The sequence below is a fragment of the Gorilla gorilla genome, chromosome 5 (genome assembly GCF_029281585.2).
Source record: "Gorilla gorilla gorilla isolate KB3781 chromosome 5, NHGRI_mGorGor1-v2.1_pri, whole genome shotgun sequence".
Classification (NCBI taxonomy): domain Eukaryota; kingdom Metazoa; phylum Chordata; class Mammalia; order Primates; family Hominidae; genus Gorilla; species Gorilla gorilla.
The window spans coordinates 30,695,987-30,711,598 of NC_073229.2; the positions used below are offsets into that span (position 1 = coordinate 30,695,987).

General features: G+C 43.0%; 1 protein-coding gene across 7 annotated transcripts in view; it reads left to right on the top strand.

The window, feature by feature from the left end:
- PHACTR1 (phosphatase and actin regulator 1) overlaps window positions 1-15,612 on the top strand; it is a 572,466-nt gene that overhangs the window by 290,430 nt on the left and 266,424 nt on the right. Inside the window, exon 1 of one of the 7 annotated variants that reach the window (XM_019029630.4) lies at window positions 6,537-7,159. The exons of the other annotated variants lie outside the window; for them this stretch is intronic. Within the exon in view, the coding sequence (XP_018885175.1) occupies window positions 6,907-7,159 (253 nt within the window). The 5' untranslated portion in view covers window positions 6,537-6,906. Of the gene's footprint in view, window positions 1-6,536; window positions 7,160-15,612 lie in introns of those variants that run through there. 7 annotated transcript variants of the gene reach the window in all.

The following is a 15,612-nucleotide window of genomic DNA, read 5'->3' on the forward strand; positions in this document are numbered from 1 at the left end:
TTTGGAGGGCACTAGTAATGTCTACAATATTTGTTTCACAAAAATGAGATCATATTTTAGTCAGTTTTGTGAACTTTAATTTTCTCATTTAACAACATATTGTGGAAATCGTTCCAGGTCCTCTTATTTAGGTCTAACTCATTCTTTTTAGTGGCATCATGCTATAAATATACCACAATTTATGCAGTCATTCCTTTATTGCTTGACTTCCCAGCTGCTTTATTTTATTTTATTGTAATGTAAACACACTTAATAGCACCTTTATGTTCTGGTACTTTTATTTCTATAAGACAAATATCTGGAAGTGTCTAAATCTGCCAAAAAGAAGAAAACATAAGGCTATGTTTATCAGTCTATAAATCTCATTTAGAATGGGATTTATAGTTTGGAGCAAAATGTAAAGAAACTGAATACTTTGGAACAACTAGAAGTCTCACTAATCTCTGATAATTTTCAACCTCTACCTAATCTGTCCCCTATTTATCCCCAGACATGAGCAGCAATACCTGATGCTAAATTTTTTTTAACTTAGAATAAGAGTCTTCCTTGGATATTAGCGATACAGGCTTTAGAAATGCTTAATGTTACAAGACTTTGCAGAAAAATTTCCACCAGACCTGATCTTCTTTCTGTCATGTCCACAACGATGATATTCACTCTGAAAACATGGCCTGTTTTGGAGATCCTTTTTTTTTTTTTGAACTTAAGAGGTAGACTACCCCAGCCCTCTTCTCATCAGTGGTAATGTGGAAGAGAAAGCAGTCTTCCGAAATAATGCTGCAATCAAAAAACTACAGGAATCATATTCTGGATAGTTCTCCTTCAATCACCTCTTTCTCCACCTGTTTTATCTAAAATGATTCCAATCTTCCTTCTCATCATGTTGCTATCTGCTAAGTGTTCACAGAATAATTTTCACAGAGCAATCCCCTTAGTAAGCATAATTATCACAAGCCTAGAAGTAAAACTACTTTCCATTCAAAGTTTCAGGGAAACAACCCTCAGCTAAAATAAACAAATAAAAAATAAAAAACAAAACCCCACAAAACACACAAAAAACTGCTCACACATTTAGATGTTTCAACTAGATTGTTTTATGGAATTGTTTCTGTAAACTCCTTGTCCACTAACCTCTCCCTGGAGCTTATATCAAAAGTCTGCCAGATTTGAGCAAGAGATAATAAGGGAAAAGCTAAAGCCAAAGGAACTTTCGCTTTAGGCTTCAAAACACAGTTGGCAGAAAAACACTGTGGTGGAAAAGCCTCACTAGCGGGGCAATCAAAGCTTGTCAATCATATGCAGGAGTGACATTCAAAATATTTAATAACTAGACGTGCAAGAGTCAGAAAGAATATTCAATCTGTTGGAATAGATGCCAGCCTTAAACAATTCATACAGCTGGACCAGTGCTGAGGCCCTGAATATGACTCCACTTACATACCCCTAAATTTCCTAAGGAATTTTCACTAGCCTTTCACAGCAAGCTCTGATCACATCTCCTTGCTCGAAATATAAATGTATTATATCAAATATGAGACAGCCTGGAAGCTATTTCTCCTCTTAATCACAGTCTTCTCTTCCATTCCATTCCATACTTCCAGTCTAGCATCTGCAAAAAACAAACAAAAAACTCAAACCAAAAAATACCCCCAAAACAACAACAACAACAACACACACACACACACGCATAGCAGCAGCGCTGCACCATTCTGTGTCCATGAACTATTTAGAAGTACTTTTTAACCTTGTTCTTAATCTACACTTTGTAGATGAGCTTGCAGGTCTGGTTTTAACATACTGCATGCAAATTTAGAGCAAACCTGGAAAAAAGTAGATGCTATTCTTGTAATAAGAATATCACATATTGTTGATGTTTAGGGAGTGTATTGTTTCCTAGGTATGGTGTAACAAATTATCACAAAGTTAGCGGCTTAAAACAACAGATATTTATTCTCTCACTCAGTTCTGGAGACCAGAAGTTCAAGTTCAAGGTGGGCCAAGATCCCTCCAGAGGCTCTTGGGGAGAGTCTGTTCCTCCCCTTCCTCCAGCTTCTGGTGACTGTTGGCATTCCTGTGGCAGCAGTGTCACTCCCATCTCCGAGTCCATCTTCACATTGTCTTCTCCTCCTCTGTCTGTCTCTCCTCTGTGTGCCTTTTATAAAAAGCACTTCTCACTGGATTTAGAACCCACGCAGAGAATCTAGGATGATCTCCTCATCTCAAGATCCTTAACTTAATTAAACCTGAAAAGACACTTTTTCCAAATAAGGTCACACTCACATGTTCCAGGTGGGAGAGGTGGACACCATTCAACCCACTGCAGGGTGGATAGGAACAGGAAAGGACACATAGAAGCAGGGCAGAAATTGAATGAATAGCTTGAGTTCAAATCAAAGAAAAAATACTGGGGGAGGAAAAGAAGATTTTTATAAAAATCTTTTCTTACATTAAATATGTATAGTAATTTCTATTTGAGTACACTTCCATTGCTTTGCCCTGTGTTGACCTTAACATTTTGTATTTCTACTGTGTCTTTCTCCATAAGAGTTAAAGCACTTTTGTGAGCATTTTTAAATTTCTAAACTTAATTTTGATTGTAGGTTTCTTTAAAGTCTCATAACAGCTGGGCATTCAAAATGGGGAGGAGCATAGGCAAGCAGAAAGCAGAACAAAGCCTCAGTTCACAGGAGATCACACACTGCTTCTCACATTCAGCCTTGGGGGATTTCAAGGTCTGCAGTTGCCCTCACATCACCCTAATGGTGGGATCTTCTGGAAAACTCCATTTGCTGGCTGTAACAGGTCCTGCCAGGCCAATGGCTGCACATCCTTGACCTCCCCACCCCATGAACTCCTAGTCTGCGAGCTTGCAGTCTCCCTACACTGCCACCACCACCACCACCACTACCCTCTGCCCCCTACTGCTTCAGATCAACTTTCTCAGGGGACTCCTCCTGCATATACGCCATCTCTTCCACAATAATCACTGCAGAACTCCCTTTACACATGACTCACCCCACCCCACACCCCTGATGTTAAATGCATAGATCTCTGTGGCTACTCTTGGTTACAAACTTCCACACATGTTTTCAGCTGGCTGTCTTCTGTTATTCTTATATGTCCTTGTATTGAGTGCACCCTCTTTCCTATTAATTTTTTTTTTTTTTTGAGACGGTGTTTTGCTCTTGTTGCCCAGGCAGGAGTGCAATGGCGTGATCTCGGCTCACTGCAACGTCTGCCTCCCAGGTTCAAGCGATTCTCCTGCCTCAACCTCCCGAGTAGCTGGGATTACAGGTTCGCACCACCACACCCAGCTAATTTTTGTATTTTTAGTAGACACAGGGTTTCACCATGTTGGCCAGGCTGGTCTCAAACTCCTGAGCTCAGGTGATCCAACAGCCTCAGTGCCCCAAAGTGCTGGGATTACAGGCATGAGCCATCACACCCGGCCCTTCCCATTAAGTTTCAAGTTCCATGAGATCAAGAGTCCTATCCATGACTTACTTTGGAATGAAAATATGTGTTCCTCTGGTAGGCTGATTTCTAGAGTGTGCATCTGAAACCTCAATATGCATCCAAATCACCCGGAGGTCTTGTTAAAATGCAGATTCTGGGCTAGAGCTTGAAGTGCTGCATTTCTAACAAGCTCTCAGGCACCTGGGATCTGCTGGTCCTTGGGGTCATATTTTAGGTAGTGGGGTCTTAGGGCACCAAACAAGTTTCAGAAGGGGATCTGCAAGTTAAGTGTATCCTAAATAAGGGATGGGAAGGAGACTGTCATACAGCTAAGTGACACTGAGCGTGATCGCAGGAGCTCGTCCTCATTTAGATCAACTTGGTTAAAAAACAAAAAAGCTACAAGGAAACGATAATAATGGACACCAGTAGTAATTCTTCACTGAGGCAGCATTCGGGGTACAGAGCAGGGTCAGGAGGAAATGCGGGACAGTGTGCACATCAGCCCTGCTGCCTGCTGAGGCAAGGAGGTAGTGCTGGAAGCTGCCAGATTCGGCCACCTTCCAAACTGCTGCCCATACTAAGCTATATTCCATCCTGGGCCCTTCTTCACGCATCTTCTGTTGTAACAATAAGAGATGGCACTTCTTAGCTTCTGAAACTTAAACTAATGATTCTCGAATTTAGTCTGAGACACTAAAATTCACACATCTGCTAAGAACAGCATGGTCTCATACAACTTTCAATGGTGATGGAAATATTCTATAATCTGCCTTACCCAATGCAGTGGCCACCAGCCACATGCGGCCATTGAGCATGTGAATTGTGGTTAGTGCAACTGAGGAAATGAATTTGAATTTTATTGAATTTTAATTCATTTAAATGTAAACAGCCACATGCTGCTAGTGGATACTATATTGCACAGCACCATTAGAGGCTGCAAACTCAGGGAGGACAGTTCAGAAAGATGGATCCTCAAACAAGAGAAATGACTCTCTCAGGTAAACTTCATGCCTTTTATACACTTAACTTGAACAAAGGGCCCCTACAGCCCAGGGCACATCCTTTAATATTTGAGGCTAAGCTGGCGCCTGTGTCAGTGTTTGGTATGATACAATCACAATGCCCGTTGGCCAATTAAGATAGAAACATACAGAGCCCTTTAGTATTCTGCAAGGGAAATAAAAGATTGCTTCAGTCTTAGTTGCTTTAATGAGGTCAGATGGGGTTTCTGCAGGTCCACTGTTCTAACCTGTGGGGCAGAGAGTAAGGCGGAAAAGGCATGCAATTTAAAATACACATTTAAGGAAACATGTAATTTGCTGGTAAATACACAACCTCCTCTTTTCAGAAGGGAGTTAAGGGGTGATAGTTTGGAGGAGGGACCCAAGGAATTACAAAAGAGAATAACAAATGTTTGCTCAGAACACAATGCAGTAAATTCCCTGGTGCACTCAACCAGTATAACAAACAGGTCCTTTGTAATCTCTAAGATAAGGCTTATAATTAGCCAGGGACCAGGTGACATGAATCTGACATGAGCAGACATAGTGGATTCACCTGTGGTTGGCCTGGCTGGTAATCCAGCAAAAGGGGGGTGGTTGCTGAAGCCCTCAGTGGGTACCAAGAGGGATCGAGATCTAATTACAGAGACCTGCATTCTACATCCATCCCCCTCTAGGGGAGGCGATGGCAGCTGGACACCTGACTTTCCTAACTCCAGAATGAAGATGAAGCTCTTATTGTGCTGATTTGTGCAGACTACTTGCAGATGAGAAGTAGTAGAAATGATAGAGTGGTAGAATTGGAGTGATCAGAAGCCTATTGTAATACAGTAATTTAATATCCTCAGTGGATCATTGACCCTGTTACCTGTGAGGCAACTGTATGTGTAGAATTCGCCCAGTTGGAGGAGAGACTAGCAAAGACCTGCCTTTTGTGGAAGAGGCAGTGACAGGGAATTGTGAAATTAGCTTTGAGGAAGTTCCTAGAAACAACTGGTAGTGACAGTGCATTCTTTAACTGACACTATTCCAGTAGGTTTGAAAAGAGGACAAGGGTGTGACTCAGAGTGAATGCAGTAGGGTGGAAAGAACACAGGCTTGGGAGCAGGTACACCTGGCTGTAAACACCTGTTTCCCCATTTATGCTTTGCATCGAAGTCACCTGGGGAGCTTGTTAAAGGTACAGACTCCTGGACCCTGCACTGACCTACTAAACCAGAATATCTGGATTTGGGGCTCTGTAATCTCTATTTTTAAAATAAGCACACAAGGTGATTGTGATATAGGGCTTCTCTAAGCCTTAGTTCTCTAAAAGGTGATATCGGACTGGCGATATCTGAGTCTTGGGATTGTTGTGTGAATTGGTGGTTTATTAGAAATAGCATGATTTTAATAAGGCAAATCCATGGCTGAAGAATAATAATTACAAGTTATTGAGCTTTGATTTGTTCTGCATGGTTTGTTAAAGGCACTGTTCTCCCTGCAATGCCAGCTACTCAGGAAACTGAGACAGGAGGATCGCTTGGGCCCGGGAGTTCGAGGCTGCAGTGAATTGTGATTGTGCCACAACACTCTAGCGATAGAGTGACAGCCCATCTCTAAAAACAATTTTTTGTTTTGTTTTGTTTTTTAAAGAAAAGACCCTGTTCTCCCTTTGGAAATCCTGGTAGATGTCACTCGCTTTGCTAAGCCTTAGTCACTATGCTAAAACAGCTGGAGAGTTATTTGGCCAAATTAGCTGACAATCCCAAATTCGCAAATTGTTTCTGAGTTTTGATAAAATCAGCGTTTTCTTTTCCTTTTTAATGACCCTGGCGTTAAACAATCTCCTTCGGATCGGAGAATTTCTATGGGAGGTGAAAACATCAATTATGTTGTAACAGGTTGTCTGCTCCAGTGAAAGTCAAGGGCTACGGGTTGGACCCGCCGGAGAGGGTAATTTGCTGTGGCCCTGGAGGGGCGCTTGCACCAGAGGTTTCCCAGTGCAGCGCTTTCCGTGTGAAACATTTTGCTTTCATTCGGCAGCTTTAGGCGTGAAGAAAAGGGGGAGGGGGTTGGCGTTCCGCCCTGGAGCTCTTGAGAGTGAAGGTAGCTTCAAACCCAGCAGGCTCTCAGTAGCTGGTGCTGAGATTTCCGGAGGGGTGGGGCTGCCAGAGGAGGATGTGCACGTGAGACCCCGAGAGAGGTGGGAGTGGAGCTTCTCAGGTAGGACCCAGGAGCGCCCTGCCTACCCCCTCCTCCGGCTCCGGGATCCGGATTGGCTGGGGCAGCGAGGTCGGCGAGGTCAAGACCCTTTCGGCGCGCTCCCCGACCCGCCCCGCCGCGGCGGTGCTTATGTAGAGCGGCCGGCGCGGGCGGGGCGGGGGCATGCTGGCGAGGCCGAGGGGCGCGAGTGGCAGCGCGCGGGGGCCGGAGCAGCGCCCGGCCCCGGGCGCCCGGGGGCCGGATGGCGGAGCCCACGCGCTCAGCGAAGCCGGGGAGGTTTGCGCTCCGTTCGCCGCGCTGCAGGGAGGGCGCGGTGCCAGGCGCGAGCGCCGAGAAACCCAAAAAGAAAGCTTTTTATTTGCTGAGGATGAAGCCCCTAAAGGAGCCCGCCCCCAACAACAACAACAACGTGTCCTTTGTGATCCACTGTCAACTAGGCAAGGAGATCAAACACATTTGCAGCAACTGCAGTCGTGGGGAGGACGCCCGGGACGGTGAGTGCCGGGGCCCGTCGGGGCGGCGGCGGCGAGCGCGGGAGGCGGGGAGGTGGCTCGGGCTGTCTCATTTTGGGGGCACCGCCGGCGTCTGTCGCCTGGAAAACTGCGGGGACATCCGCACTCCACCCAGACATGACAGCCGCCCGCCGGGCACTTCGCAGAGTGCCACCCACAGCCCAACCCGGGCTCGCAACCCTGCACATCCCATTGACGTATATGGTCCCCAAAATGAGGGTTTTGAAACAGTTAAAAGAGCAAGTCTGGGATTTTCATTTTGGGAAGCCGAGGCTTAGGGGATTTGTCGGTAGCAAAAGCGCTGACTCCTGCTTTTTCCTTCCATGGGCTTCTTAACTGTTGCCCCGTCCTCGTATTATGATGGGATACAGGGTTTGCTGGGCTGCGTTACGGACATGGGCTTCCTTCGGGTGGCATCAGTTTGGAGAGGCGGTTTGGCGGCGGCGCCCAGAGCCCTAGAGACTTGTGGAGTTGTTGAATGACGCCTGTTTAGAGTAAAACATGGCTGTGATTTTTGGAGTGCCACTGCTGGTCCCTGCTGGAATGATGCCCAAAGGCCAAAATGTGGAGAGGTGGGGGAGGGGGCGCGCAGCCGCATCTTCCAGGTGAGCCTGGGCGTGTGCGAGCCAGAGCTCCCGCAATCTAATCTGAAGCAGAGCAGTGAAGGCGTTCCGGGCTGCCAGCGACTCTGGGCAGGAGGAGCCCAGAGCGAGGGACCGCCGGCGCGGACCAGGCAGAAGTCTCTGCAGCTGTGGACGCCCCTGTGTGGCCTGTGCATTCGCGCGACCCTCCAGGCGGTTCCCGAGCAGCTCACCGAACAGGCTCTGCAGGGCCGCTGGAGGTCATGGAAAAGTTTTAGGCAGCAGATTTTACATTGAAAGCCTTAGCTATTGGCCGGCCTGAAGCTCGTCTCCATGCCTGACACGCACACCTGCTTGGGCAGGCAGATTTTCCTATCAGCTAGGCAGGTTTTGCTGTTCCTTTTGGAAGAACAAACATTACTTAGGATCCCTCCCGTTCTTAGTCGGCCTCTGAAGTGCAGAGTAATGAAATGACTCTGGCTTGGCTAATGTCTTTTCAAAATTAGAGTCCTGCTAGCGTCATTATCGTTTTCTTTGATTAAACTGCAAGACAGGTTGTGCAGGACACCACCAGGCATCCAAGAGGAAAACTGGGACGGCACTGGAGGAAGGCGCACACACAAAACACATGAACGCCCCTGCTATTAGGTGTAGGGGGGATATACGTTTCTGAGAAGCACACACTGACTGACATGTGTTGGTTACTACATCAGCCGATAACATCGAGTCCTATGGAATACAAACGGATTAATCAGATGACCCAAAGCCAGACCTTTCCCATGTAACGCAACAGAGCTTGAGATGCAGGCTAAAATGGTTATTAAATGTCAGTTGCTCTCTTGACTGAATTGCTGCCCAGATGGGCTGCTTCCACAACACTGGGAGTTTATTTAAATTAGTGTCTGTAAATGCTGCTGCAGTAAGGAAAGGTATATGTCCATATTCAAGGATGTGTGTTTACAAATGTCATTATGAGTGCTGTCACTGGTAAATGCGGTATACCCCGTCGATGGAGACAGGTACGTATTTTAACCTACAGCACATAGTTCTTCTTGAAACGTGGGTCATCTCCACAGCCTCACACACTTCCAAGGAGCTATGTATGGATGCTCACATATCACCTGATAGGATTATTTACCCTCAAAGGATTCTTAAATAGGGGAGACCGAATGTTATAGTGCCTAATTTTTGCCTAATTTCATGCTGCTAATCCTGCCAATCTATTGTGTGGTGCACTCATTTAATCACCAAAATGGAATGAGGTCAGGAGTTTAACCCTTCTTCTTTTACTGCCAGAAACCAAAGCAGCACTGCCCACTGTGGAAGTTCCAATAAAATTTCACTTTGGGCAAGATTGCCCTCCCATGATAGTCTGTAGGGAGTGGATGTTCTTTTAGATACATTCTCTGGAAGCGATTTGCAATTTGAGTCATATTTTCTACATGCCAGGAGCACCAGCTATTTTAACACATTTGTATGCTCAAGATCATAATGAGCCAAACAGATTTCCCCGATGTCCTGTTTGGTCAGGCTCTATAGAGGAAGATGCTTCTTAAGGTGAGGCACACCTGTATTATGTCCAGTACCATAAGTGTGCCTGGTTCCTCATTCATCACCGAAGAGGCCACTTGGCGGCACCCACAGAAAATTCTGATACAGCTTGAAAGCCCTTCTAGAAATTTTACACAGATGAAATTTTACAAAGGTATTGTTCACTGAGTTTCTTTCACACTTAATTTCTTTGCATATGAAATAGTTATTTAAAGCATATTTTAATAACTTGCAGTTTAAAGACAATCCATAACTAAAGAATAAACTTTAAAGGATAAAATAGTTCTGGTTATTGAGAGGTACATAAAAGGTGAAATTACATTTTAGCAATTATCTTTTTACTCAAGAGTTTTTTTTTTTTTCCTGGTATCTACTAACTAGTATTAAAGATGTTTTGCTAAACTTATTTTAAGTAATTCTGTATTGTTAAGAAACCATAGAACACAATTCACCATTAATGGCCAAAGACAGTTTTTGTTTCCTTCCGTCTTTGCTGTTTTGGTTCAATACTAAAGCTATTTTCAGGTGAGGAAACAAGCTTACATAGGAAAGCCACAGAGTAAATACAGGGGAAAACAAAGACTCACACCCTCATCTATTTCACTTTAAAACCAAGATGCGGCTGGGCGCGGTGGCTCACGCCTGTAATCCCAGCACTTTGGGAGGCCAAAGCCTGTGGATCACTTGAGGTCAAGAGTTTGAGACCAGCATGGCCAACAGGATGAAACCCTGTCTCTACTAAAAATACAAAAATTAGCCAGCATAGTGGCACATACCTGTAATCCCAGCTACTGGGGAGGCTGAGGCAGGAGAATTGCTTGAACCCAGGAGGTGGAGGTTGCAGTGAGCCAAGATTGCGCCATTGCACTCCAGCCTGGGTGAAGAAGTGAGACTCTGTCTCAAAAAAAAAAAAAAAAAAAAAAAAAAAAAAAAAAGCATCAACAACAACCAAGACACTTTCCACTGTACCTACCATCAAGTTGATTTTTTTAATGGCCATTTATCTCTGCCACCTACACTGAATGTGGAACATTAGGTATTGTGGTGTCTGTTTATATCTGTGTGCGTGTGTGATGTATACATGTGCAGTCTCAATAAGCTCGGTTTATTATGGTAAAGAATGAGAAGGAATTGCAGAATTTTCTGCTGCATTTAATTGTTTTTTCCCTCCTTACCTACTTGATAGAGAGGCTGACTTTAGTGGGGATAGAGGGAGAGTAATTTACAACCAGGTAGATTAGAAGTTATGGACGTCATAAAGCCATAAGAAACACAGCGAAGTCATCGCTGAACTTATATTAGAAGTTAATAGGAGCATATGATTTAATTTACAAATAGTTAAAAATCAAATTTAGAGAAAATCTATTCTAGAAAGTGAAGTATTTTCTGTATTTAATTTCAAACACATTTCTATTTTCATTTGAACTCCTTCTGAGTCCATTAATAGTGAAGAATAATTTTAGGAATTATAATATATTTAATAATTATGTATTAAGATGTAATTTCAATAGAAATAAAATATTTTAACAGTTTTTAAAAATATCTTGAAGCCTTTCAGTCTTATTTTATAATGACACTTAAAAAGTAATAAAATGATGGATTTAGAAACAAGACGTATTGATTGCAACTGCTACTCAGTGCCTTTTACATGTAATTTATCAGTAGATCACAGTTGTCTTCATTTTACTATATATGATTCCTATTTTTTAAACATTTATATAGAAATTTACTAATCCATGGACTTGCTAGATGTTTTCCCAAGTTTTGTTTCAGGGATTAGAAACATTTAGCATATTTTCTAATGGATCCCAATGTGAACTTTAGGAATAACAATTTGTCATACTAATTCTCTGCTGTACTGACTGTAGAGTTCATCCATTGAGACAGCCTTTTAGGAGAGAATGCCCTGTGAGTTCCTGTGGATCACATCCCTCATTTTGCAGGTGAGAAAATGAAGATGCATAAGGATTAAGTGAGCAGTCTACCAAGATCAAACCACCATTTGGTGTCAGGGCTGCTAACAGAACCTGTCCTTGAAGAGGGAAGCAGTTTTCAATTGGGGTTCACAGCTGGATTCTGGAAACGTACTGCCTGTTTTCAGTGTCTCCTCTGCTTGCTGGCTGGGTGATTTGGGAATATTACTATATTAGTTGTGGGGATTCAATGAGATATTTGGTACAAAGCATTTAGCATGGCGCCTTGCGAGAGAAAGTGCTTGAGAAATATTAGCTGCGATTGCTAGCGTTTGTATTCTTACCCCCCAAGTCCAGTTTTGCCTTGGGCATTTCCCCCTGCTATACTGTGCTGCTCTGCCTCTTCTGTAATTAAACTTCCTTGGATTGAGTCCAAGATGAGAGCACCCACTTCTTCTCTATATTTAAACATATATTTCTAACAAGACAAATAAGGTAAGGGTCAGACTGAGGACAGAGTGGTAGGTTCCACCTTGGGCAAGAGAAGGAAGGTCAGGAAAAGCCTCTTTCAGTTTCAGAAGCAGTTCAGATCGCATCCACTTCCAAAGGAATTCAGATTGCAAGTACCAAAGATGGCACAGGGTTTTTAAGCAGAGGCGATGTGACCAACTCATCTATCTGTTTATTTATTTATTTACTTGTTTATTTGAGATAGGGTCTCACTCTGTTGCCCAGGCTGGAGTGCAGAGGCAAAATCATGGTTCAGGCTATCCTCCCACCTGGTATATGGGACTATAGGCATGTACCATCACATCTAGCTAATTTGTGTATATATATATACATATATTTTAAACTTTTACAGTTGAAATATATATATATATATATATATATATTTTTTTTCTTTTTGTAGAGACAGGATTTCCCCCACATTGCTCAGGCTGATCTTGAACTCCTGGGCTCAAGCAGTCCACCCACCTCAGCCTCCCAAAGTGCTGGGATTACAAGCGTGAGCTGCAGTGCCTGGCCCAAGATGCCCTTTAAAAAAAGTTTATTATGAAAAATTGTACACATATGCAAAAGTAGACATAATAGGATAATTAATTGCCATAGACATATCACTCAGATTCCCCTACTCTTGTATTATGTTAAAGCAAATTTGAGTGAGTTTTTACGATGCTATTGCTGCTAGTGCCTAGGCAAGGACCAGACAAGACAAGGACCCAGCTCCATGCTGCTTATAGCTCAACAAAGGATGTTTCAAGACCTTGAGCAGCCAAAAGGCCAAGATTCTGCAATATCTGTTTCAGGCTCAGAGTGTGTCCAATAATACACTTTCAATCACCAGCAATTCAAAGTCAGCTTGTCTTATTTTTAACATAACTTTGAGCTCATATATAATTTTACTAATAATTTCCCCTTTTGTTCTAATATTGCTCTGACACTTTACAGACATCTGTAAATAGTCACTTAGTTTAGGAGAAGACATATTTAAACAATTTGTGAAATCTATAGCTTGAAATATCCTCATTTGTCTGAAGGAGATAAAAACACTCACATTGAAAAAGGTAATAGATAAAATATATCCATAAAACTTTAATGGGGGTGGGTGAAAGGATCAGTACTTGTTTCCTAGCCCTAAACTTCAATTTCTTCGGTTCACTAACTTATATATGAATGGTGAGAACTTTTTGGACTTGACTAGGCTTTGGGGCCTTCTAGAAGTGTCTAAAAGCCTGAATGGTGGTAGTCCATTGAGCCAGTTAGGAGCCACCATTGATGATGTTCAATGTGGTACTGCTGGTGGACAGGCTACCTGTGCCAGGGGGACAGCTGAGCTGAAAGCCAAGAGATAAAGGTGAGTTTGTTGAAGGCCAGGTAGCCAGAGGGGCACAGGTGACCTTACTTCACCCCACAGGCTGTAAGGGAGAAAAGGTAAGTCTAAGGAGGCAAAAGTTGCAATAGAACCAGGAACTAAACAAGAATCCAGTTGTCGGTTTGGAAAAGAAGAAATGAATTATAGAGATTTTCAGCCCAGGGGAAAAAATCAGCCAGAAGGTTAGCAGTAGACCATTCAAGAGAAGTCATATAATGATTGTTTTTAGTGTTGTATTGTTTTTATACCCAAGGCCAGAGGAAGGATAGAACATGGTCATTTGTTTATTCATGTATCAAGCATTGATGCCTACAGTGAACTTACGTGTGAGTAGAGAGGTAAAGAATGAGTTCCTGCTCTGAGAGAAACAGTCCAGCGAGGGACGTTGCTGTGACAGGCAGACTCAGGATGTCATGGACACGTAGGTGGGGAACCCATCTCCTCCCTGGGGGTGAAGGCCAGCAGGTCATGTAGGACAAGATGGTACTTGGGCTGAATTGAGTAGGATGAATAGGATTGGGCTGGCAGATACCTGAAGGAAAGAGTCACTGGAAGCAGGACAAAGACCAAGGGTAGAGAAAGGTCAAGAGGCCAGAGGAGGGCATTGAATGCTGCTCTTCCAGCGAGGGTCTGTCCTATCTCCTCATGACTGCTATGTTTCTAGTGCTGAGAACGGTGCACAGGTATTATCTACTTAAGATATGTTCAGTACATGAATGTACATGTTCGTTTATTATGGATCTAGTCGATGAATGTGTGTCCCTTTATTACAGTGGCTGTAAGGACAGTGGTGTGATGTGGCTGGGGGACGGTGAGAAGGGCACCTGGGGAGATGGACAGAGGCCACATACCAAGGGCCTGGGATACCACACTAAGGAGCTGGGACTTGCTCCATGACGGGTTGTAGTATTCCCTGGAGGATTTTTTAAAAAGCATTTTTATTGAGATATAATTCACGCACCACAGAGTTCACTAATTTAAGGTATGTAATTTAATAGTGTTTAAGTCATAGAATTGTCATCCATCACCACAATCAATTTTAGAACATTTTCCTTACACCTAAAAAGCAACTCTGTTCCCCTTAACCTATCCATTCATTATTCCATTCCCTACACCCCATCCCCAAATCCCAGGCAGCCACTAATCTATAGGTTTCCCTATTCTGGACATTTCACATAAATGGAACCATGCAATATATGGTACCTTATATATGGTAGCCATGCAATATATGGCTTCTTTCACTTAGCACAGTGTTTTCAAAATGTATTCATGCTGTAGCATGTATCAGAATTTCATTGCTTTTTATGGCTGAGTAATATTTCATTGTATGGATATATCACATTTATTCACCCATTCATCTGTTGATAGACATTTGGGTTGTTTCCACTCTTTGGCTTTGCTGAATATGCCACTATAAACATTCATGCGCGAGCTTTAGCATGGACACAGGTTTTCATCTCTCTTATGTATGTACCTGGGAGTAGAATTGCTAGATCGCATTGTAACTCCATGTTTAACCATTTGAGGGTCTGCCAGACTCTTTTCCAAACTGGCTGCCCCATTTTACATCCCCCCAGCAATGAATAGTATATAGAAGTTCAGTTTCTCTACAATTTTTCTGACATTTGTTATTATCTGTTATGGATGATAGCCACCCTGCAGGACTTTTAAGAAAGAAAGTCAGAAGGTTCTAACTGAGTTGGTGGTCAAGAAAAAGAGTTAATTCAGTCCACTTAAGAAAACTAGTGATTTTAGACACCTTACATAAATGTATTTATATTACACTTTATAGCTTGTGTATCTTATTTCCTTGCGGTCATCAGAACAACCTTTTACAGTTGGAATTACTCTTGTGACCATTTAAGAGAAGAGGGTCAGAGAGTCAGAGTAGCTCATGGCTTCCTAAATGTCACCTGCCCATGCTGCTGCAGCTGAGCTGTCTGTCCGGTTCTGGCTCCCACCTTTGGGCAATCAAGCCACTTTCAGCTGCCTGGAGATTCACACTTTACTGAACCTCTGAGGAGTGACTGTTTATTTTGGCCAATTAAGTTTAACTTCTTAAAGCAATTAATTAAATGTGAATATGATCATTCAGGGAAATTTGGGCAAAGATGAACACCCAAAGCAAACCGTCAATTCATTGAAAAGTTGAAGTGGAAATTATCTGATGAAGAGGGTGTTTGGTTAGAATGAGGAGGCCGAGGGGACCTCCAATGCCTCTACCTGCTTTTAAGTTTCTTCCACCTGTAAAATGAATTTACTTCCATTCCACTGGAGGTGCCTAAAACCTATCTAGATTAGGGGTTAGTAAACTATGGCCCATGGGCCCTCTGCCTATGTTTGTAGGTTGAGAATGTTGTTTGCGATTTTAAATGGCTGGAGAAAAATCAAAAGAAGAATAATAATTCATGACACAAGATACTTATACGAAATTCAGATTTTAGTGTCTGTAAATACAGTCTTATTGGGAAACAACCATGCACAATTGCTTGCACACTGTCTATGGCACCTTTCAAG